The 26,391-nt window shown below is 38.0% G+C and overlaps 1 protein-coding gene across 1 annotated transcript in view; it reads right to left on the bottom strand.

The window, feature by feature from the left end:
- Window positions 1–9,098: 9,098 nt before the first annotated feature.
- Window positions 9,099–26,391, bottom strand: part of SCMH1 (sex comb on midleg homolog 1 (Drosophila)) — a 70,298-nt gene continuing 53,005 nt past the window's right edge. Inside the window, exons 8-9 of the mRNA XM_008581620.1 lie at window positions 12,925–13,013; window positions 9,099–9,362 (exon numbers count right to left, since the gene is read on the bottom strand). Coding sequence (XP_008579842.1) covers window positions 9,099–9,362; window positions 12,925–13,013 — 353 coding nt within the window. The remainder of the gene's footprint in view (window positions 9,363–12,924; window positions 13,014–26,391) is intronic.

The following is a 26,391-nucleotide window of genomic DNA, read 5'->3' as shown; positions in this document are numbered from 1 at the left end:
CCACTGATCTTTTCCTCTGTTGTACTGGATTCATCTCTGTGCTTTAATATGAGATGATTGTGAAATGTACAGAAATCAGAGGTAAGAAACTATCTTGTCTGGAGGAATCATATTGTCAGCTCTTCGAGGTTGCAAGGCATAGAGACTTTCTCTTATTTCAGGTATTGATTTGTCATTAAAAAGCCAAAATTAGTAAATGGAGAAGTCAGGAAAATATATCAGCAAACGAACAGCCACTATTCAAGAGAAAAAAGAACAATGGCTTCTTATCAGTCAGGACAAAGCACCAGCATTAATGAGCCAATAGAAACTCTGGGGACCAGACATCTTTTTGTGCCCTCAGAATCAAACATCTGTCACTCCCACTTATGATTGCCACAATTGTGAATTTGTTTCTTTTATATCTGGTATGCTCATCTGCTGCCTCTGAAAGATACTTTCAGTATATGTATAATTCTAGGTTGATAGCTGTTTTTTTTTCTCTTTTTAGCACTTTAAAGTTATCATTTCATTGTCTTCAGCTTTCATCATTTCTGATGAGAAGTCAGTTGTCATTCTTACTGTTGACAACTCACTGTTTTTAAAGCTTTTTTCAAACTTTGACTCAATTGAATATTTTCTGTCAATCTGTGTTCAAGTTTGCTAATGCTTTCTTTTGAAAATTCAAACTGCTGTTAATGTCATCCAGTGCATTTTTTATTTTCAGACATTGCATTTTATGGTCCTAGAATTTCCATTTTTTCCTCTTCTGGATTTCCTCTTTCTCTTCTGGAATACCCCTATCTCTTACCCATTATATCCACCTTTTCACGAAAATTCTTGAAAATGTTTATAATAATTGAAAATTCTGGCTGCTTATTCCAATAACTGGATTTAACTGTGGATCTGCTTCTACTATGTTTTCTTTTGATAACTGGTCAGCATCTGTTTCTTCACATGTGTCATAATTTTTTATTGTTTCTAAGCCTGAGCTTTTTCATCAGACGGTACCCCATGCAATTCTGCATTCCCAACCAGTCTCTTCTGAGTGGTCCTGTGCTGATTGGGGGGTGGATCGGCTGTCCTTGCTGTGTCCCAGTGTTCTCCTGGTGGGCCTTTCTCCCCCACCGCTAGTGCTCCAAACACTTCCCATGGGATGGGCCCTGCGCTGGTCCCTTACGATAACTCACTGGCCTCTGAATGTCTCCCCTTTTGCAGCTGTTCTGGCTCCTTGCTCCTGTGTGGGTCCACAGGAACCCTATTAGTGGTCTTGCTGTTGTGGGGGTCACCAAGGTCCTCTTCTCCCCTACTGCCTCCAAGTAACTCATTCTGAAGGGCACAGCTGCAGCTTCTGCCGGCTCCTGCTCCATTCGCTCAGCAGCTTGAGCCTTGAAGCAGCCATGGCCCGAAGCACTCAGAGCAGTTTTTTCTTTCTCTCATCATGGTTTCTCCCACTTTCATGAACTCCGTAGGTCTCTCCTCGTCTTCTCCTGAGCTCCAGTGGCCCCAGCTTGGCTGATGTTACATTTTTATAGTTGTAAATTGTTTGATTTATGGGAGTGACGCTGCGAAACATCTATTTTACCACCTTGACTGGAACTCCATAAATTGTTTTTTAAATATGTAAAAATAAAGTCACAATAGGTGTTAAGAACTTAACATTTCAGCTTCTTTATTCAGAGAATAATATGTACCCCAATCTTCTTATCCTTCTCACCATAATGTTGCTGCTTTAATTCTGTTTCTCACCCATAATATTATAACACCTTGTTAAGTGACATCTCTGCCTCCAGCCTCTGGAAGCCATCCATCCTTTCACTGCTGCCAGAACGGCTTTTCTAAAACACAAATCTAAACTGTAATTTTACCTAAAACCTATTCAGCAGATCACATTGGGTAAAGACCCAAATCTGTAAAATGGTGTATAAGGGAAGCTGTGCATTTCCCGTGCCTTCCTCCACAGCTGTATCTCCTTCTGCTCTTCTCCTTACACCCTATGGTCTAGCCATTTAAACATTTTTGATTTCCTCAACTCATGTTCTCTTTTGTTTTTAATAACTTGTGGGCCTCCACATCTGTTTCCACTGCTAGCTAGAATCTTTCTCTACCTTCCCATTCTTCAGGTTTCAGCCTAGATGTCACTTCAGTTGGATGCCTTCCCTGACCTCCAACCTTCAACACCCCTAGGTTAGGGGTCCTTCTACACTTTATTCCTCCAAAGTTGTAATTGGTATACACACAAACAAAACTGTATACTCTAAAGGAAGAATCCCCATCAACTTATCCAATGACTAATACTTAGTCATGACTTGGTATTTAGAACTTGAAAGAATGGATGAAGAAAATCAGACAGTCCATCAATTGAGCTCATGCCATGACCTACAAGTTAGCCTTAGCTGTGTTATTCTTGTCTCTACCCTAGTTTTTCCCTCTGTAGTGTAGGAGTACAATTTAACCAACTCTCTTTCTGACCCAGAATCCCAAAGTGATTGTAGCATAGTTTCCTGTATAGTTTTACAACAAAAAAGAATATCCTTAATATCCTTAAAGTACAGAAAACAATTTTCACAGAAAAAAAGGAAGAAACATTCTGAAAGTTCTGTTTTTAAGCATCAAATTCTTACCCTCCAGACCAGGGTAATACTTCTGCACATCAGCCACAGCACTGAGTCAGATTTTCAAGTTTTCTCTTTGTACAATGAAACCTGTTACAGGAAGGAAGGGTAGACTAAGAGGGTAAAGGAGGTTTGGATGACCATTTACTCCACAGGTTTGCTCAATGGCAGCACCTCTACTGGACTCCCATATTTGGATTAGCATATACAGAGCAGACAAACCCAGTTTACATTATATGAAGTCACAAGAGGCTAATGTATAATCCAGCAATGTATAATGTATAATGTACAATATATTAATTTATAATAAAAATATAAATACGAAGTAGCATGGGTCTCATGTTCTCTACCTGTTGTAAAACTGCATAGGAAGCTAAGCTATAATCTGAAACTGGCTTACACAACTTGATACCAGAGCAAGGGAAGTTAAGTGAATTATTATGATGGCTAAAGATCTGATTAGCATCATAGTCAGGCCATGTGAACTGAATTCTTTATTTTTTTTTTTAATTTAAAAAGTAATGCATGATTCTGTTTCAGTTTTATTTTAAATAAATAATAATAATAATAAGCTTAAAAAAGAAGAAAGCTTCTGCTTTTTAAAACCAAGTACCCTGGATTAGTTGGGAGCTTGGTAGTTGCTGCCCATCAGAGTTGGCTTGGCCCCAGCAGTTTAGAAGCTAAAAGGGATAATACTGGCTTAGCAAAGGAGAAAAGGAGAGGCAGCGAATAGCTGGCACGCAGGAGTCCCCTCAGATAGGCAGAGTTAGGTAGTAGGTCAGCTGATTGATCTGGAATCCAGTAGGAGACAGAGTCACAGGAGTCACTTGCTAACTATTTCCAAGATCATTAAACTGTATGGTACAAAAGTACCTCAAAAAGTTCAGGGAAGATTTGTATTATCTTTTAATTCTACTTTTCCACAAACTTTTAGAATTACCCTTGTATTATAGAGATGGAAGGGTCCTAATCATCTAGGTCAGCCTCTCACATGTCAGAATGACTTGCTCAAAGACATAAAACAAGTTTGTGGCCCAGTTGGAACTAGAACCCAGTTCAGTGCTCTGATATTACACCACACTGCTGCTTCTATTTCCTATCAGGATCTGGGGGTCTCAAATGAAGTTTTAAAGAAGAGAGCCCAAAGGTGAATGGGTAGAGTAGAGAACTGTGAAGTCAATATGGCTCAAAGTAATACTGGCCCCGACTCCTGGCTCGACTAACAGATTTCCATGGTCTCTCTCTCTCTAGACTCGCATATCAACATAGCCAAGTCACTTAATTGTCTGAGCTTCGATTTTCTTACAAATCAAATGTACCTGAAAATAATTATACCTAGCTCAGAGTTACCGGGAACATAAAATGAAATAATGTGTGTAAAAGAACATTAAATGAATGTGGGTATTTTTTCCTACTCACCACAAGCAAGGAACACTCTCATCTTACTTTGAATTTTTAAACATTTGCACACTAATTACCATCATGTAGGAAGGGAGGAGATAGTATGATTAGAAAGAGAACGGGCTTATACACAGAGAACATCCTGTTTTGTGAAAAGAATTGAGTAACCACATTTTTTCCACATTGTATCACTTGCTCCTTAGTCAGCATATGGAGATGGCAGAATCTCTGCTATTACAGAAAGCTCTGATAAAGGATCTACTGAGGGTACGAGGGAGGGGAGGAGAGAGTTGGAGGAAACAACTGGCTGCTGGAATGATAACCAAAGGACCTGGTCTGGAAATGCCATCTAGAAGGTCTCTCCCTACCCGTGAGCCTGGTCCTTCTGGACATCTTCTGTTAAAAATCTAAGGTCTCCAGAGAGACATAGAAGAGAGGAAAACAGTTAGCAAAGTCTTCTGGAAGCATCAACCCCAGAATGAGTCATTTCTTATCAGCATGGTGTGCAGCCAGAAAGAAATGCATGTCCTGTGATTTGTGGACACAAAAACTCTCAGCTCTTCTGGTTCTGGAGAACTGCCTAACTGCTCTGGGAGATTTACCAGCCAAAATAACAGAATCGTCTAGGCAAGAAAGTGAGGAAATCAGCCTACTAACTGAATAAAGCTTGGAGCACTAAGCCTTATCCTGCTTTAACCTCAAGTAAATACAAGTGACTCCACTACCAGTTCCAAGGCACCTCTCTTCCTGTTGCTTCCACAGAGATATTACCTAACAGGGCTTGCAGAGGCATGGTAATGGATTTCTCATACTGACCCTAGGGCACTCATTTCTAGCAGCAAATAGAGAAATGACACTTTCCTGAGCCAAGAAGTGAGTCTTCCCCTTACCTTGCCCCAAGTTCCCTCCACCTCAGTGCCACTATCCTAATCAAAGCGAACCCTCATCTCTTCCTTGTCCACAATTACCACTGTATATCCCATCTCCATACAGTAGCCCAAGTGATTTTTAGATAACAGCTTTATTGACATATAATTCAGATACCAAAAATTCAGTGTTTTTAAATATATTCACAGAGTTGTGCAAACATCACCTGTATCTAATTTTAGAACATTTTCATCATCCCCAATAGAAATCCCATACCCATTAGCAGTCACTTCTTATTTCCCCTCCCCTCAGCCCATGACAACCACTTATCTACTTCTGTCTCTATGTATTTGCCTATTCTGGACATTTTATATAAATGTAATCACACAGTGCACGGTCATTTGTGACTGGCTTTTTTCACTTAGCATAATGTTTTTAAGGTACATCTAAATTGTAGCACGTGTCAGTATTTCATTCCTTTTTTATTGCCAAATAGTATTTTATTCTATGGATATACCACAGGTTTTTTTTTCTATTGGTTACGAATATTCATGGGGCACAAAGCTGGCCATCACCACTCATGCCCAAGATGTGATGGCCATATCAATACTGGCAATATGCTCATTACCACAAATTGTGATTATACCCGTGTCCCCCACCCAATTAATCCCCGATCTCCCTCCCCCTCCCCTTTCCTCCACCCCACTTTGTATCCCTAGGTATCCTCTCTCCCTCTGCAAGTCCAATGCATCACTGTGGCCTTTCTTTCCTTCCTTCTTTCTCTCTTAGCTCCCACTTGTGAGTGGAGGACATGCAGTATTTTTCCCTCTGTGCCTGGTTTATTTCACTCAAAGTAAATTTCTCCAAGCTCATCCATGTTGTCGTGAATTGCAGAATTTCATTCTTTTTTATGACAGAGTAGTATTCCATCATGTATATATACCACATTTTCCTTATCCAGTCATCCACTGGTGGACATTTAGGTTGATTTCATATCTTGGCTATTGTAAACAGAGCTGTGAAGAACATGGGAGTACAGGTATCCCTTCAACATGATGATTTCCATTCCTTTGGGTATATACCCAGAAGTGGGATGGCTGGATTATATGGTAGACCTAACTGTAGTTGTCTTCCAGAATATACAAGGAACTCAAGCAATTACACAGTAAAAAACCAAATAACCCAATTAAGAAATGGGCCAGGGAGCTGAATAGATATTTTTCAAAGGAAAACATACAAATGGCCAACAGATACATGAAAAATTGCTTAGCATCACTAATCATCAGGAAAATGCAAATTAAAACCACACTGAGATATCACCTCACCCTAGTTAGGCTGGCTATAATAAAAAAGACAGAGAATAACAAATGCTGGTGAGGATGTGGAGAGAAGGGAACACTCCTACACTGTTGGTGGGACTGTAAATTAGTACAACCACCATGGGAAATCACAGTTTATTTATCAGTTTATCGCTTGATGAACATTTGGGTTGTTTCAACTTTTTGGATGTTATGAATAATGCTGCCGTGTGCATTCATGGTACATTTTTGAGTGGATATATGTTTTCTATTCTCTTGGATATATACCTATGAATGGAACTGCCAAGTCACATGGTCACTCTATGTTTAACAACTTCCCAACTGTTTTCCAAATTGGCTGCAGCATTTTACAATCTTACCAGTAATGTATGAGGTTTCCAATTTCTCCACATCCTTGATAACACTTATTATTATCCATTTTTTGATTATAGCCATATCATGGGTGTGAAGTGGTATCTCACTGGTGGCTTTAATTTGCATTTCCTTAATAATTAATTATGTTAAGCATCTTTTCAAGTGCTTACCTCCTACTTATATATTCTTTGGAGAAATATCTATCCAAATCCTTTGCCTATTTTTAAATTGGGTTCTTTGTCTTTTTTATTGTTGAGTTGGAAGCATTCTTTTAAATTCTGGACACAAGTTCTATCAATTTTTTATTTTTATTTTTTTGTCTTTTTTCCGTGTCTGGCAATGGATCGCAACCCTCAGTGTTGCCCCCGTACCGGACCGGGGACCGGCAACGGGATTGCAACCCTCGGTGTTGCTCCCGCGCCTCGCTCAGCCAGTGAGCGGGAACTGGTCTGTATGTGGGATCCGAACCCTCGGGCGGGAGCGCCGCCGCGCTTCCCAAACGGCGCACTATCCAGTGCGCCACCAGGCCGGCCCGAGTTCAATCAATTTTTAAAAAGTAAATCAGACCTTGTCACTCCCTTAATTAGTATCCTCAAATGGTTCCCTAATATGTTGAGAATAAAATCTAAAATTCTCAGTCTGGCTTACAAGGTTTTATATGACTTGGCCCCCTGCTCACTTCTCCAACATCATCTTGTGCCATTCTCCTGCTCAGGCAGTGCATTCTAGTCAGGAAAGTCTGCTTTCCGCCCCTTGACTCATAGCGAGCTCATTCATGCCTCCCTCAGCAAAACAGTATCAGCTGTTTCTTCTGCCTGCTTGGAATTCTCCTTCCTTGGATGGCTCCTTCTCATGGTTCTCAATTCAAACATAACTTTTCAGATAAATTTTCTTGAAAAGAAATTTCATTTAAAGAAGACTCCCCTCCCCTAAAAAACTTTTGGGGATGATAGATATGTTCATTATTTTGATTGTGGTAATGATTTTATGGACGTATATATGTCAAAACTTTTCAAATTGCATATTTTAAAAAGGTGCTATTTATTTTATGTCAATTATCCTCCAGTAAAGCTATTAAACAAAAAAATCCCTTCACAACTGCACCTTCACTGCTACTATTTAATCATCCTTTATTTCCTTAGAAGAAATTATCTTATTATCTACCTACAGAAATTATCTACCTGAAATTACCTATTCCTTGATTTAAATATTTACATTCTGTCTCACCCCCACTAGAGTGAAAGTGCCATGAGGGCAGGAACATTGTTCATCTTTGTCAATGCTGTATCCTCAGCCTGGCTTGCAATTAGGAGTTCAATAAATATTTGGCTGGTTGAATGAATGAATTCAACAAAGGTTTAGAAAAGAGACCTTCAGACATTAGGAAGGGTGGCTTTCCATTCCCTCAGATTTAACAGTACTTTTTAGACTTAAGAAGGTGATATTATTATTATTTTCTTTACTAAGAGCAGCTAGCTACCTCAAAATCTATCCTGGATGATCTCTACCATCATCATCATCAGAAGTATCATTTATTGTTCATTTAGTCTGCAGCACTATTCTAGTACTTTATATATACTCTCCCATTGGTAGTGGTTAGTTTTATAATAACAGTATTATAATAATGATAATATAGCAAATTATAACAATCATATAGTATAATATATATTATATAGTAATTATAATATAGTATATAACTATAATAGCGATAGTAATACAATAAAAAATATATATATTTTTTTGTCTTTTTTTTTTTTCGTGTCTGGCAACGGATCACAACCCTCAGTGTCGCGCCCGTACCGGACCGGGACCGGCAACGGGATCGCAACCCTTGGCGTTGCCCCCACCCCTCGCTCAGCCAGTGAGCAGGAACCGGTCTGTATGTGGGATCCGAACCCTCGGCGGGAGCGCCGCTGCGCTCCCAAGCGGCGCACTGTAGCAGTGCGCCACCAGGCCGGCCACAATAAAAAATATTTGTTTAGCACTTGCTATTTGCCAGATGTAAGCATTTTACTCATGTAATCTCATTTACTCATCACAATAACTTTATGAAGTAGGTGTGGAATTTGAGGATTACGGAGGTAAATTAACTGCTCAAAGCCACATAGCTGGTAAAAGGCAGAGCTGGAACTCAAACCCACATCTATCTCACTTCAAAGCCCTTGCTTTTTCCATTCTGCTACAATGCTTCTCAAGTACTTTTACAACACAATATTACTTCAGCTCACATACAAAGTCCCTAAGGCCTGGGGAAGATGTGTGCCTTGAGAATGATACTACTCAAACTTTGAAATGGGTTAGAGACAAAGGTAAGACAGATAAGAAGCTAGTTGCCTGAGAATAATCCAGGACATTTAGAGCAAGGAATTTTTACTTTATACCAAATTCCATGTCTGGCTTTAGTTGACACTTAATTTTTACTATTTCTGATTACTCTCTGGAAGACCTAGGTTTTTACCTAACTTGCTCCTCCCCTGCCTACCAGTGAATTTGATTGGTGAAGATATGCTGACCATGACAGACCTGGGTAATCTCCCTTATCATCTGGGTCCTGGTTTCAAGGTCATATAGATAGGCCTTTACCTTTGGTGCCAGGTGGCTGCAGGTTGTCTCCAGTCAAGGAACACCAGCCCACAGGGAAGATGTCCCGGGAGTCGAAACGGCACCAGTAGTCAAAGGCCCCTCGCCACCCATCAAAAGTGACAAGGACCTCTGAGCCCCGAACCTCCCCAATAGTGGCTGGGCAAATAAAATGAGGATTCTTTCTGTCCACAGCTTCCAGCTTCATTCCCATTTTGAAGAAGTTGTGGGAAGGCGATGGTGGCTCCTAGATGAGAAACAGAAATATGTAGACCTAGACACAAAGAGAAAGGCTATGTATGCCTATAGACTGCTTTCTCATTTGGACGATTAAAAAGTGATTGCTATGTAAGATTTAAAATAAAAATTTAGTCTTTATTTTAAATAAATTTCAAAGTAAACCAAAGAATTACTTTATTAATCTTAACATTTCACATCTTTGCCTCAGATTTTTTTAAAAGAAATAAAATTTCACAGATAAAGTTGACTCTCCCTTTCTGCCCGTCCTCTATCCCATTCTCCTTCTACCTACTACAGAGGCAATAATTTCCATGCCTTTATAGTTTACTATATGTATGTACACTTCCATTTGAATGCTTTAAATTTTATACAATGGTATTATACTATACACATCATTCTATGACATGCTTTTTTTGTTCAACGTTACATTTTTGAAATTTACCCACATTGATAAATTTAGCTCCAGTTCATTTTAACTTCTAATAGTATTCCTTTCTACATATTTACAACAATTTATTCATTCTCTTTTGATGGACATTTAAGGTTGTTTCCAACTGTTTACTATTTCAAAAGTTTTAATGACCATTCTTGTACTGTTCCTTTGTGCACACGTGGGAGTTTCTTTAGGATATATATCTAGAATCATTGGGTTAGAGGGTAGATATATACATCTTCTGCTTTATTAGGTATTGTTAAATTGACCTCCAAAGTGACTGCAACATTGTACACTCTCACAGCAGTGCAGAGAGTTCTTGGGTGCTGATCTGTAATAAAGTTGCACAGGTCAAGTTTAAAAAAATATGTTATAGACTCTATTCTGTTCCCCTAGTATTACTATCTGATGCTGTACCAACAACATAGTTGTATTAAATGGATATCTCATAGGAAAAGTCCCCCTACTTTGTCACTGGTCAGTTTTGTTTTGGCTATTCTTCCTCCTTCATCTTTCATATAAATTTTAATCAGCTTTTCAAGTTCCATTAAAAAACCCTACTAGGATTTTGATTGGAATTGCAATGAATTGACAGATTAATTTAGGAAGAAATAACCTTTGTTATATATAATATAGAGCTTTCCCATCCATGAATATGACAGTCTTTTCCATTTGTTAAGATTTCTTTAATGCAGACTTCTTTAATGTAGATTTTTAAATTAATCTATAAATATCTCATGCTTTTTCATTAACATTTTTTTCTAGGTATATTATAATTCTATTGCTATGACAAATGGTATTTAAAAAAATTTTATTTTCAAACCATTTGTTGCTATTAAATAGGAATAAACTGATTTCTTTTTTTTTTTTTTCCTTTTTGTCTCTTTTTTTTGTGACCGGCAACGGATCGCAACCCTCAGTGTCGCGCCTGTACCGGACCGGGACCGGCAACGGGATCGCAACCCTTGGTGTTGCCCCCGCACCTCGCTCAGCCAGTGAGCGGCCGGTCTGTATGTGGGAACCTAACCCTCGGTGGGAGCACCGCTGCGCTTCCCAAGCAGCGCACTGTAGCAGTGCACCACCAGGCCGGCCCGGAATAAACTGATTTCTAAATATTGATCAACTGATTTCATATTGATTTACTTATGCTGATTGATAAGCCAATTTCTGTCTCCTTCACTTATCAATTATTGAGAGATATGTATTAAAACACCCTCTCATAATTGTGGATTTTCCAATTTAGACTTGTAATTCTGACAAATTTTGCTTTATATACTTTGAGGCTATATTTTTTAGGAATATGTAGATTTATAACTGTTTTATCTTCTTGGTGAATTATACTATTCTATCACTAGATACTGACCTCTTTAATGCTTTTAAGCATCAGAGCATCCTTTGCCTAATTTTGGTATAGTTTACACCAGCTTTATTTTGACAGAAGTTTACCTGGTATATCTTTTATATTCTTTTACTTTCAACATTTTTATGTCAGTATGTTTAAGTAGTGTCTCTTGTAAATAGCATACAGCTAGATTTAAAAAAATCTAATCTATATATGACTAAACTGATGAATTTAAGCTTACTTCTTGTGATAACTGATATATCTGGACTTATTACAACTATCTGATTGTCTATGTTTCTATTTAACTTGATCGTCCAAGGTTTTTTTCCTCCTTTCAATCAACTAAGTTTTCTTCCCTTTTCCCCCCTCCATTGATCCAGAAGTTACACATTCTATTCATAGTCTTTTGGTTGATCCCCTTAAGATTTTAACTGCAGAGTTGACATAAGTCTAAAACTCATCTTTATTTCTAGTGCCAAACAATATAAGAACTTTGGAATATTTTAACTACTCCTGAATTACATAGGTGTTAGATAATTTAGTTCTACATTGTTATACTGCCAATTAATCGCTTTTGTTATTATAATTGGTTTATACAGTAATAGGCAATGAATGCTTGATTAGCTTTATCCACAGGTTAACCAATCTCTTTCCTCTCCATTACATCTTGCACCTCATTCTTACCTTCTGGTTCAATTACCTTCTTCCTGAAATGTATTCTTCAGTTGTTCTTTCAGGGGATATGTTAGTATCAACTTGTACAGTTGTTTGAAATGTTTGATTTTACCTTCATTCGAGAAGGGAATGGTTACTAATTGAATAGCATTTTTTTTTTTTTTTTTGTCTTTTTTCGTGTCCGGCAACGGATTGCAACCCTCGGTGTCGCGCCCGTACCAGACCAGGAACGGCAACGGGATCGCAACCCTCGGTACTGCGCCCGCCCCTCGCTCAGCCAGTGAGCGGGAACCGGTCTGTATGTGGGATCCGAACCCTCGGCGGGAGTGCCGCCGCGCTCCCAAGCGGCGCACTGTAGCAGTGCGCCACCAGGCCGGCCCTTTACCTTCATTCTGAAATAATAGTATAACTAGATACAGAATTCTAGGTAGATGACTATTTTCTCTCTGCACTTTGTACATATTATTCCATAATCTTCTAGCTTGCTCTGCTGCTGTCAAAAAATGTGCTGTCAGCCTAACAGTAATCCCTTGAAGGTATTCTGTTTACTTGCTCAGATCTTTTCTTTTGGCTTTAGTTCCCTATAGTTACATGATGGTGTTTTAAGGTGTGTGTTTGTCTTTATTATACACTCTAGGAAATTATCACTTACTATCTTTTTAAATATTGTCTCTTGTCTATTCTTTCTAATTAGTATTTCTGGATTTCATGTTCAGCATATATTGGACCTTCTAATATCATTCTCCTTGCTTCTTCTCTTTAATATTTTCCATCTCTTTATCTCTCTGTGCTGCAATCTGGGAAAATTCCTTACATATACCTTCCAGTTAATTCTTAACTATTTATTTTATTTACTGTACAGATAAGGTCAAAAGGACATAGCTTATCATTGGCAGCTGGGACCCAAAAACCAGGAATCCTAACTTATAGTTTAATACATTCCTCTGGGGAAAATTGCTGCTTCAAAAGGTACTAAAAAATCCTTCTTCTGAAATAGTTTCCGAGAAGGCATATTCAGGCCATAAATATAATATAGAAATCAGAGGCTCAGTAATTGAAAGAACGTAAGTATTTGACCTTAAGCATCTTGAAGTTGGTGATATTGGAGGGACATCATACCTTATGGAAAATCCTGATAGGAGCCATCTCTGCACCATTCAGTGTCTTCAAAAGGAACATGGGCCAAGAGGAGGCATTCAACCGAAATCCTGCAGCAAACATAATGGGTGACAGATTACAAACATGTTTCAAAAAGAAATGGTGGTATAAAGTTCTCCCTTTGGAATCCAGCTACTCCTGTCACAACCTATGCTGTGATAGTCACATAATCACAGAATGTTAGAAAAGGACTTAAAGATTAAATAGAAGAAATGCCTCATTAGATAGATGAGGAGAATGAGGCACATAAGAGGGAATGAAACTTGTCCAAGGTAAAGCTGCAAAGTAAGTAGTGGGACAAGGTCTCCAAACCAAGTTTCCTAACTCTAAGATAAGTATTACATAATATATACCACAATGCCTAGAAAACTTTCCTTGAAAAATCCAAAAAAGAGGTGATTAACAAATACTTAGAAATGATCTACACAACAGAATGTGAAAGGGGATATAATAGCCTTTTAAGAAAAAACCAAACATGTCAATTGATAAACCAAGTAACAAGTAAATCATTTTGGTTTATTTCTATTTAAACTTACTATTTCCCTATCTTTTTATGTTTCTCTCTCACAAACACTCACACACATGCGCATACATACACCAAAATAGTTTAAAATAGTTTTTAATATTCACTGTTTAATTTAAACAACTAAGGATCAGAGAATGATGAAGTTGGAGGGGATCATCCTACCCCAACATCTTAATTTTCCAAAAGAGTAAAAAGAAGTCGAGAGGTTAATTGTCTATTGTCATCCATCAGCTAGCTAAACATCAATATGAATGTACCATTTAATTAAAGAATTATAAAAATAAGATCATCATTGTAGTTAGGTCTTTAAATTAGAGCTCCAAGAACTTCTTTCAATTTGGCTTCGACTATCCATTCTGCGATACCAAAATCTTTTTTGTACCAAAATGCTCTTTGTATCTGATGTTTTTTAGTACTTTACTATGCATTAGACACATATTAAATTAGACAGTCCACTGACTATCCAGGAGGTAGATATTGTTACCTTCGTTTTATAGATGAGGAAAGAGGCACAAAGTTAAGTAAATTGCTAAAGATTTCAAAGTGAGCAAATAACAAAGACAGGACTGAAACCTAGACCATTTGACTCCTTAGCCCATACTCTTAACTACTACGTTTAACTGTCAATATGCAGGTAAAATGAAAAAGGAAAAATCGGCTGTTGGGATTAAGTATTAGTTAATAACTATAATTAAATTCAGGGGGAAGAGGTGAGGAGAGAGAAGAAAATGGAAGTAAAAAGAGAGTTACAGTTACTACTCCATACAATTTAAACTTTTAGTCCCAAAGCTCGCTAGGCTAAGCCAACCTTCCAAAGGTCAAGATATTTCTTGGGATAGCTCATCTATATCAATAATGGTGGTAGAAATATGGGTATTCCTATCACTTAGTCTAAAACTGCCAACACTTCCTTTATTGCTTGCCTATTTTTCTCCTTTTGGAAAAAAACAAAGCAAAACAAAACACACCCTTACTCTATGTGATTTGGTGGGGATGTCAATCATAATCCTAGCCATGGGGTGAGAAACAATGGGGTACCATTTGAAAGCACCAGATTCGTCTCTAGACCAACAGTATGTATGTATATATGTCCCAACTTGGGCCAATTGTTTTCTGCCAAGATATGGATGTTGGAGGAGAGAGTCTTTCTTTCTCTGAGATCATGGCTATAAGGATGTTTGTAGATTTGGCACTGCTACATGGAAAACATACCTGAGAATAAAGCCAACGTAAAGCAAGGATGGAGAGACACGACAGTGTTTAAACCCCTATATTCAGACGCACTCAACACCAGATAAATCCTTGGACTTCTCAATTATAGGAGTCAATAATTCCTGCCTTCTCCTTTTTCTCTCTCTAACCTGGTCTGAGCTAGGTGTTTGAATGCTAATCTCTTTTTGACTGTGGTTTAAAAAAAAAAAAAAAAAAAAAAAATTAAATTCCTCCAGAAATTCAGGCCTGGTGTATGTAGGGGGAAATAACTCTCAGGGAAGAACAACTCTCAGGAACTCTCAGGTCAGGGAAGGTCTGATGCAAGCCATACTGAGAGCAGATTTGCCATAATGGCTCAGTTACACCTATGGATAAGGTAAAGCAAGGCACAACTGATTTAGAGAAGTGTTCCCTACACCTCAGTGAGAGGAGTGGGGAAGCATGACTGCACAATTAGAAAACTCAAGTTTCATGCCTTTAGTTCCCAATTACCAGAGTGCCTGGCCATGTAATTTCCAATTTCATTTTTGAGAAAAAAAATTACTGAGGGGCTTCTATCTCATGTAGAACTCAAGGAGCTAAAAAATCCTCTCAGCTCTGGGAATCATAATAATAATAATAATAATAATAATAATAATAATAATAATAATAATAATAATAATAATAATAATAATAATAATAATAATAATAATAATAATAATAATAATAATAATAATAATAATAATAATAATAATAATAATAATAATAATAATAATAATAATAATAATAATAATAATAATAATAATAATAATAATATAATAGCTAAAATGTATTTAAATGTTTACCATATATTGAACACTTTATATGCCATTTCTTACTCAATATTTGGAATAATATCATGAGGTAGGCACTACTATTATTCCTAGTTTACAGATGATGAAACAAGAACTCAGAGAAGTAACTTGTTCAAGGTCATACCAGTAAGTAGCGAGACAGATTTCCATACATGATGGTCTTATGCCAGACCTCATGGTTCTTTAGTATGTTTAAGTAACTCCTAGCAAGCTTCTTCAAGAGTAAAAGGGTAAAGCAGAAATGTTACCAACCCAAGGAATTGCTGAGGTATCTTATTCCCCAACTATCAAGGTTATGTGGGACCCTTCCCCCTCCAAATTCAAGCATATCTGTGATTTGTCTCAATATTCTAAGGCAGTCATAGATAGCACAGAACTTTAACATTGGAAGGGACCTCAGAGGCCATCTAGTCCAAAGACTTTATATCCCAAATGACAAAACTGAAGTCCAGAGAGGCTAAGAAAATTGTTCACGGTTACACAAGCTGCTCTTTTAGAGACAGGCTGGAACCCCGGGATTACTTACCTGGTTCTTTCACGACACTATGCTTCCTGCCAAAGCTAACATTTATCAGGCACACATTATGTGCCAGGCTCTAGGTGCTAAGCACTTTAAGTGGGTTATTTTATTTAATCACTACTACAACTCTGAATTAGACAGTACAAAAGTAGCACAGTTTCTGGAGCCAAACTCCCCAGATTCAAATCCAGCTCTGCCACTTAACAAGTGCATAGCTTTTGGTAAATTACAACACCTCTCTCTAGCTTCAGTTTCTTCAATGATAAAGTGAGATAAAAATAGAACCTATCTTAATGGGTTGTTCTAAGGATTAAGTAGGTTAATACATAAGAAGGACCTAAAACACTGCCTGGCATATAGTGTTAGATAAATGTTGCCTATTATTTTTATTATTATACACAAAAAGACCAAAGCTTAGAGAAATTAAGTAAAATATCTAAGGTTAGTAAACTAGTAAATAGCAGAGCCAGGACTCAAACTCAACTCCTCTGTCTCCAGAGCCTCCATTACTAATCATCATTAATATCTTCATGTATTTCATCACTTAGTCTTACTATACCATCTCTTGGTAAGAAGAGCTGGGGTCATAAAATTGTGAAAGAGGAAACAAAAATAGCATAAAAACATTAATTTGAGGCTCTCCTCACATTAAACAATGGCCTGGGGTATTTGCAAAGAAAAGGACAGGTGGGTAAGAAATCCTAACCTCTCAATGTGGGAGTACCAAAGTGCTCAGTCATTAGTTCTCTCTTCTTCTTGGTCAAATGATGACTGCCATTTTCCGTCTCTAGCTCAAACCTCTGCCCTGAGCTTCATGCTCATATATCTAACTACCTTATTCTCCCCCCCCCCCTTTTTTTTGTCTTTTTTCGTGTCCGGCAATGGATCGCAACCCTCAGTGTCGCGCCCATACTGGACCGGGACCGGCAACGGGATCGCAACCCTCGGTGTTGCTCCCACACCTCGCTCAGCCAGTGAGCGGGAACCGGTCTGTATGTTGGATCCGAACCCTCGGAGGGAGCGCCACCGCGCTCCCCAAGCGGCGCACTGTAGCAGTGCGCCACCGGGCCGGCCCTAACTACCTTATTCTTATAACTCTACTTGGATGTCTAGAAGACCTCAAAATGAATAAGTGCATAATAGAACTCTTGATTTTACTACCCCCTCCAAACTTGTTTTGCCTCTAGTCATCCCATCTCATTAATGGCATCAGCTGTCAAAGCCAGGTGCTCAGACCAAAAAGCCTAGAAGTCATCCTTGATTCCTTCCTTTCCATCACCCCCCTAATCCAATTAATCAGCAAGTCTTCATGACTTTTCCACCTAGTATATCCTAAATTGAACCATTTTTTCACCATTTCCACTGCAGTATCACAGACTTTTCACTGGAGTCCCTGCTTCTACTTTTGCCTCCCCACTATCTGGTCTCCTCATAGCAGCCAAAATATATATCATTTTAAAATATAAATTGGATCACATCACTTTGATTCTATGAAGAATAAACACTCTTTATTCATGTTTATAAGGCTTACATGATCTGGAACTTGCTTACTCCTCATTACTCATCTCGTATCACTCCCCGCCCACCCCCCAATCTCCCAACCCCCCATTTACTGGTCTTTCTGTTTCTCAAACACACCAAGCTGTTTCCCTCTGCCTTAAACACCCTTTTCTCAAATCTGTAGTTCTTTGCTTAAATATCACTACTTCAGAGAGGTGATCCTAGACTACCTTACCTAAAATAGCCTCCTAAATATATCGTGCTCCCTTCTTATTATTCCTAGCCCTTCTCACTGTCTGAAATGTCTATTTTTAATTTATTTATTTATTTATTTTTGCAGCTGGCTGGTAGGGGGATCCAAACTCTTGGCCTTATCAACACTGTGCCCTAGCCAACTGGCCAGCCTTTTTTATTTCTTCTCCAACTAGAATACAAGGTCCATGAGAGTTTTATTGAATTAAGGGGAAAAATCTCCACTTATTAAATGGGTGCCAGGAACTGAAGGATGTTTTGTCATGTTATTCCATTTAATCCTCACAAAAACCACGTGTGGCAGGGTTTATTAATGACCCTGCAGGTGAGGCAACTGAAACTCAAGGTTACGAGTCAAGGTAAAGCAATTTACCAGTGGCCACACAACTAAGGTAGTAAGTGGCTAAGTTAATATTACAAAGTCAGATATCTTTTAATTTCAAACACAGTCAGGCTGCAAGTACCCTGTGTTTACCTAGGATATATTTTAAAAATATTTATAAAGAACCAGTTCTAAAGAGCTTCCAGGTGCTCCCAGGAGTGGGACTACGGAATAAGCAACAGTCCAGCTGTTTAAACCTGACAAAGCTTTGGATTTAAATGCAGAGCCGACAGGCCTATAATTTAATCACAGTTCACACCCTCTGGTGGCATGTAACAGAACAGCATTCACACCAGGAACCACCTTTTGTGGGCCCCACGTCTCATCTTGCCCTTGTCCTATGTAATATAATGATCCCAAGCTTTGTGGAGCTATCATATCTATGGCTGTCAACATGATTCCATGACACTCTCAGGTCATTCTCTTCTCCCAGAAGAGCTTTACATGTAAAACACACATTCAGAAATTTGCCACTAACTCACTGTACAACCTTGGACAACTCACCTCCCTTTCCATGTTTCTGTATTTGTTACATGAGGTCACTGAACTAAAGCAGCATTCCCAAACCTCAGTTTGGTGGACTATCTAAATTTCACCCCAAGAGCGTGAGGAATAAGAAGTACAACTAGAAGAGAAGTGCTGAACAAACTATTGTCTCTGAGGAAGAGAATACTCAGCCTACTGGTATTTGGAAAAGACTGTTAGGATTATTTTTAGTTCTGACAAGACTTTATCACCACTTCCCTGTAATACCCTTAGAGACACACTCAAATATAAGTTAATACAGATTAATTTAGTAGGGGGACAGAAGTTGTGACTAATCTTGATATAGGCAAAGGTATAGCTGTGGATAGGTATAGATGGTTCTGGCATTACCCAATGCCAGGAGTGTTGCTGCAGAAAAGAGGAAATTAAGTGAATATTTTAAAAATTACCTTTATAAAATAAGCATTTATGCCATCATGGTCAAAGTGACTTTTCACTAAAATTTTGTTTGTTATTCCCCCCCCCCACTAATTTCCATAAAGTTCAAAATTCTGTGACCAGAAGATGACACACGCATCTTTCTAAATCCACCTTTCCACTGACCCTGGAGCCTACAGGATCAAATGAGAAGGCTGATCAGTGACAAGAACATACAAAGGATTCCTTTCAAGTCAATATGCCATGTATATACCAGAGCACGGGATCAATTTTACTGAGCAAGCAGTTTACACTGAGATCCTGATGCACCTGACTAAGGGCCTCATTAGAGGCCAGCTTCTGATCTAGACCAGTGACTCTCACCCTTGGACAAAGGAATCCCCTGGGAACATTAAAGAATCCATCAGTTCCACTACCAGAAATTCTGGTTTAACTGATCTGAGGTAAGGCCAAGGCATCGAAATTTTTAAGAGCTTCCTAGGTGATTCTAATGGGCAGCCAAGTTTGAGAACTACTGCTCCTGACAGCCCTGTTTAGAAGTAATAATCACAGTACTGGGTTGTAAAATAGGTCAATAATAGGCAGCTGTGAGGAAAGGTTGGCAGCTTTGAGATAACTTCAACTGACGAGAATCATATTACCTTACGATATTTTTTCCGAAGGACTCCTCTGAAAGAGAGTAATCTCCCTTATAAGAACAGAAAATACACAAACACACACGCACACAAACACGCACACAAACCACATAAGATTTTAATGGAGAAGAATCATCTGTTAGCATTATAGACCAATTGCGTTAAGAGTCTCAGGAGAGTATTTTTGCCATGCAGAATCCCAAGCCCCATTACCTAGAGATTCTGATTCAGCAATTCTGGGGAGAAGTCCAGAGGAGCCCTGAGAAACATGAACACATACACACATATATGTATAATTATATATACGTATATATAATTTTATTTTAAAAGCTTAATTTTGAAAAATTGTAAACCTAGAGAAAAGTAGCGAAAACAGTATGATGAACAACTATACAGCCTTCATCTAGCTTCAACAACTATTAACATTTTGCCACATTTGCTTTCTATCTACACACTTTTTCCCCTTAACTATGTGAAAGTTGGAGACGTCATGATACTTCACTCCTAAAATATCAGTATATTTTTCCTTAGAACATGGACATTCTCCAACAAAATTGCAATACTATCACACCCAAGAAATTTAATTAAAAATATTCTCAATTGTCCCCAAAATGTTCTTTGTAGATGTTTAATTTTTAAATTCGGGATCTAATCAAGAATCACATATTGCATTTTGTTGCCATGTTTGTTTAGTCTCCTTTAATCTAGAACAGACCCGTTGCCTTTTGTTTGCTTTTCATGATATGGACTTTTTTTTTTTTTTTTTGTCTTTTTCGTGACCAGTAAGGGGATTGCAACCCTTGGTGTGGTGTCGCTCACACCGCGCTCAGCCAGTGAGCGCACCGGCCATTCCTATATAGGATCCGAACCCGCAGCGGGAGCGTTGCTGTGCTCCCAGCGCCGCACTCTCCCGAGTGTGCCACGGGCTCGGCCCATGATATGGACATTTTTGAAGCATCCAGGCTAGCTGTTTTACAGAATGTCTCATGATTTCAATTTTTTCTGATTGTTTCCTCATAGTTATATTTATGCTCAAGACTTCTGACAAAAGTATTACACAGGTGAGTTTGAGTACTTCTTAGTGTACTACATCAAGAGGCACATAATGTCAGTTTGTCTAATTACTGATGACACTAAATTTGATCACTTTTAAAGACTGACTGACAAATTTCTTCCCTTTGTAATTAATAGGTAGTCAATGGAGAAAAACTTTGAGACTGTGTGAATACCCTATTCCCCAATACGCTTTTTTTTCCTGATGATTTTAGCATTCATTGGTTACCCTGGCCTGAATCAATTATTAAAACAGTGGTTGAAAAATAGTGATTTTCTTTCATTACTTCTATATTTATTAGCTGGCATTCTGTAAAGAAGACTTCTCCTTAAACTTAAAAAATTTTTTTTCTTTGTGTAACACATAGACCCATGAATGCTATTACTCTCATTCTTTCACTTTTATTATTCTTTTTGATACTCATATTGCTCCAATTTTGGCTAGTCAGAGAACCTTCAAGTTGCTTCTGAGTCCTTTCGATAAGTCCCCATCATTCTTTGAGACTTCTTCAGATTCATCTTATATTTTTTCTTCTGCTCAGCTTTGGAATTAACCATTTGTCCAAGGAGCTATAATTCCTTTTAGTGGGGAATGATATTTAGAAACCAAAATCAAGGTGTGCTCATTGCTACTGAGGTATAATTGCTTCCAGGCCTTTTCAATAAATAGAGCGTGGAAAATACATACACACGTACATACATACATATACAGGTTGAGCATCCCTAATCCAAAAATCTGAAATCCTCCAAAATCCTCAAAACTTTCTGAGTGCCAACATGACACCACCAGTAGAAAATTCCACATCTAACCTCATGTGATGAGTCACAGTCAAAATGTAGGTGCACAACACACAGTTTATTAAGGGATGATGGTGATGCCAAACAACCAAGGATTGTCCACAAGGGTGACTGAGACAGATACCTTTGCTTTCTGATGGCTCAGTGTACACAAACTTTGTTTCATACACAAAATTATTTAAAATATTATTTTAAATTACCTTCAGGCTATGTGTATAAGGTGTATATGGAACATGGGATGAATTTCGTGTTTATACTTAATATCTTAGGGACTTAGATATCCCCAAGATATCTCAATATGTATATGCTAATATTAAAAAATCCAAAACACTACTGTGGTCCCAAGCATTTTGGGATGCATATGATGCATACATATGAATATATTTTAAAGATTTCATACAACAGATACTCTCCAATTTAAATCCAATACTGCAGGGTTCTTTGGCATCTTCCCCCATTCCATATTTGCATTTTATTTACTTACTTGCTATATTTTCAATACATGCAAAATAGTTTCAGATTATTATGCCAAAACCACTAACATTAACAAAAAGTCAGAATTTCTTTGCAGTTCCATTTTTTATTTTGAATATGCCCCATTAAGAGAGCACTGTGAAGATTATTAAAAAATTATTTGATTTAGTATTTTTTCAATATGGTTGTGACATCCCATACATAGTTCAGTTTGCTTCTAATCAATTTTAGGATTTGCTTTGTTCATCTTTTTTTGGTTTAATTTTACCAAGTAAAACATTTACATAATTTTGGCTGGCCTGTGGCTCACTTGGGAGAGTGTGGTGTTGATAACATCAAGGCCATGGGTTCGGATCCTTATATAGGGATGGCTGGTTAGAGCACTTGGAGAGTGTGGTGCTGTCAACACCAAGTCAAGGGTTGGGATCCCCTTACTGGTCATCTTTATATAGGGGAAAAAAAAAAACAAACCAACAACATTTACATAATTTAGAAGTCAGAAGGATATAAAAGGGTATTCAAAAGCCTCACTCTCATCGCTATATTTTCTGCCTTGTTCCCAGACACACCTAATAGGTGTCCTTTCTGTTATTTTCTGGTTTAATATTCCTGTGTTTCTTTTTACAAAATTAAGTATAAAATATACAGTGTCACATATATATGCGTATGTGTACAAACACACTTCCCTTTCTCTTTCTCAAAAGGTGGCATATTATGTATACTATTTTGCAACTTTTCCTCATTAATGATAAATCTCGGAAATCACTCCATATAAGTTTATAGAGATCATACTCATTCTATTTTATTGTTGAATGCCAATTCATTGTGTGAATGTATTATATTACATTCAAATGATCTCTTAATAACGTTGAAAAGAACAACCATGTGCATGTTGCTTTATTTTTTTGGAACTGTATCTTCATAATCAAATTTCTAGATGTGGGATTGCTGGGTCAAATGATAAATGCTATGTAGTTTTACTCTGATACTGACAATTGTATACCTTCCCTTTCCAATGAGGATTGTACCATTTTGCATGCTCCCAGCAACGGAAGGAGAGTGTTTGGTTCTCCACAGCTTTGATATGTCTTCAAGCATTTGAGTTTTGGTTAATCTTGTAACTGAGAAAGGATATTTCAGTGTGGTTTAAATCTGCATTTATTTTATGAGTGAAGTTACACATAAGCATATTTTCATATGTTTGAGGACCATTTGTATATCTGTGAAATGTCCATGTTTTAAGTCCATTTTTCTTTTTCTTTTTTTTTTTCCTTTTTGTCTTTTTTCGTGTCCGGCAACGGATCACAACCCTCAGTGTCGCACCCGCACCGGACCGGGACCGGCCACGGGATCGCAACCCTTGGTGTTGCTCCCGCCCCTTGCTCAGCCAGTGAGCGGCCGGTCTGTATGTGGGATCCGAACCCTCAGCGGGAGCGCCACCGCGCTTCCCAAGCGGCGCACTATAGCAGTGCGCCACCAGGCCGGCCCTTAAGTCCATTTTTCTATTGGTTTTATTAGTCTTTTTAAAAATGTCAACTTATGAGTGTGCTTTATAAATTAGGGAGATTAGCCTTTTATCTGTGATATATGTTGTAAATATTTTCTCTCAATTTATCATTTGTCTTTTAACTTTGCCTGGAGTATTTTTTCCCTAAAAATGGTTTTGTTTTTAATATTTATAGTGTCAAATTTATCAGTCTATCTGGACTTCAAGTCATATTTAGAAAGGCTTTCCCTACCTTAAGTTTATAAAGGAACTGTGTTTTTTTCTAGTACTTCTATGGTTATTTCTTTTATATTCTGATTTGTAATCTATTTGCAGTTTATTCTGGTATATGCTGTGATATATGTATTCAATTGTATCTATATCAATTGTATCTTTTCCCATATGGCTACCCACTTATCTCAACGCCATTTATAAAAAAGTCCATCTTACCCCCTGATTTAATATCTCACCTGCTATGGACTGAATGTGTCCCCCCCAATTCATATGTTGCAGCTTTAACCCCTAATATAACTGTAATTGGAGATAGGATCTTTAGGAGATAACTAAGGTTAAATAAGATAATTTAGGAGAATATAAAGATAATTTAGGGAATTATTAAGATTATAGTTTAGGAGATAATTAAGGTTAAATGAGGTCACGGGGGCCCTAATCCAATAGGAATGTAGCCTTATAAGAAGATCTCGCTCTCTCTCTCTCCCTCCCTCTCTCCTAAGAAGAAAACCGAGAAGATGACTTTTTCTGCAAGCACAGAAGAGATCCCTCACCAGAAACCAAACCTTGATCTCAAACTTTCCAGCCTCTAGAACCATGAAAAAACTGTGTTAAGACATTCAGTCTGTGGTATTTTGTTATGACAGCCCAAGCAGACTATGACACTACCTTTATCATATATCAAATTTTCATATATAGTCAGATCTATTCCTGGATTTGCTATGATTTTCCACTGCTTAGCCTGTCTATTCATGTGCCAGTTCCATATCACCTTAATCATAGAGGTTTTGCAGTATGTTTAAATAGCTAATAGGACTAGTTTCTGCACACTGCTCTTCTTTTTCAGGGTTTCCTAGCTATTTTTGAATTATTATATTTACCTACATATGTTCTTCCTTCCTTTGCAGAGATCCATTTTTCCATCTGGTATCATTTTCCTTCTCCTTGAAGGACTTCATTTACCACTTCTTGTAGTACTGATATGCTGATGATTAATTTTCTAAGCTTTTGTAGGTCCGTAAACATCTTTATCTCATTTTTATTTTTGAGAAACATTTTTGCTGGGTATAAAATTCTAGCTTAACAATTTTTTTTCCCTTTTAGAACTTAACGTTGTTTCACTGTATTCTAACTTGTAGTGTTTCTGACAAGAAGTTGCTGTCACTCTTTGTTTTTCTGTACATCACATGCCTATTCTTCTCTGGCTGCTCTTAAGATTTTTTTCTTTAATTTGGGTTCTCACCAATTTGATAATGATGCCTTGGCATGATTTCCTTCATATTTCTTCAGCTTGGGGTTCACTGAACTTTGATCTGTGAAGTTATAGTTTCCATTGTACTTGGAAAAATTTCAACCATTATTTTTCAAATAATTTCTCTGTGCTCCCTACTTCTCCTTCGGGACTCCAGCCATACATATATTAGGCCACTTGAAGTCATTTCATGAATCATTGCTGCTTTGTTCATTTCGTTTTCAATCCTTTTTCTCTGTGTTTCATTTGTATAGTTTATACTGTTCTTAAGCTCATTAATCTTTTCTTCTGCAGCAATCCCAACAGTTATATTCTATTGATTCCATCAAGTTTATTTTTCACCTGAGATTTTATATTGCATTGTCCACCTCTAGAGTTCAATTTGGGTTTTTTAATCTTTCATTTCTCTATTCATGAGGCTCATGATTTCCCCTACCTTCTTGAACAAACAAGGTATAGTTAAATAACTGCTTTAATGTCCTTGTCTACCAGTTTTATCATCTGTGTCATTTTTGACCTCTCACGATATTTGATTGATTTTCCAACTGCTTGTTTGCACGTCTGGTAAATTTTTTAACGTGGTAAAATATATATACATAAACATTACCATTACATTAACGTTAATGTACTGTTAACAAACATTAACATAAACATTAGCATTATACCATTTTTTTTCCCCTTTTTTTTTGTCTTTTTTACTGACCGGTAACGGGATCGCAACCCTCCGTGTCGCACCCGTACCGGGGACCGGCAACGGGATCGCAACCCTCAGTGTTGCGCCCGCACCGCGCTCAGCCAGTGAGCAGGAACCGGTCTCCACATGGGATCCGAACCCTTGGCGGGAGCGCCGCCACACTCCCAAGCGGCGCACTCTCCAGTGCGCCACCGGGCCAGCCCAGCATTATACCATTTTTAAGTGTACAGTTCTATGGCATTAAGTAGATTCACACTGTTGTGCAACCATCACCACCATGCCTCTCCAGAACTTTATCATTTTCCCCAAATGAAACTCTGTATTGATTAAAAAATTAATTCCCCTCTCCTCTTTCCCTCAACTCCTAGCAACTACCATTATACATTCTGTCTCTATCAAACTGACTTCTTTAGATATCACATATAGGTAGAATCACACAGTACTAGTCATTTGGTGACTGGCTTATTTCACGTAGCATAATGTCTTCAAAATGCACCCGTGTTGGGCTGTGCCAGGAGACAGCGCGATCCTGAGAGGTGTGCGCGGTGATACCAGAGTATTAATTGCATTTCCAAGAGCAACAAAAGGCGAATAATTCTTTCAACAACGATCCTACATCGACAAACAAGCGGCAGCAGGTTCGAGGTTTTGGGGCC

The sequence above is a fragment of the Galeopterus variegatus genome, unplaced genomic scaffold, assembly GCF_000696425.1.
Source record: "Galeopterus variegatus unplaced genomic scaffold, G_variegatus-3.0.2 Scaffold2408, whole genome shotgun sequence".
Taxonomy (NCBI): Eukaryota; Metazoa; Chordata; class Mammalia; order Dermoptera; family Cynocephalidae; genus Galeopterus; species Galeopterus variegatus.
This window is presented reverse-complemented; position numbering and strand designations above follow the sequence as displayed.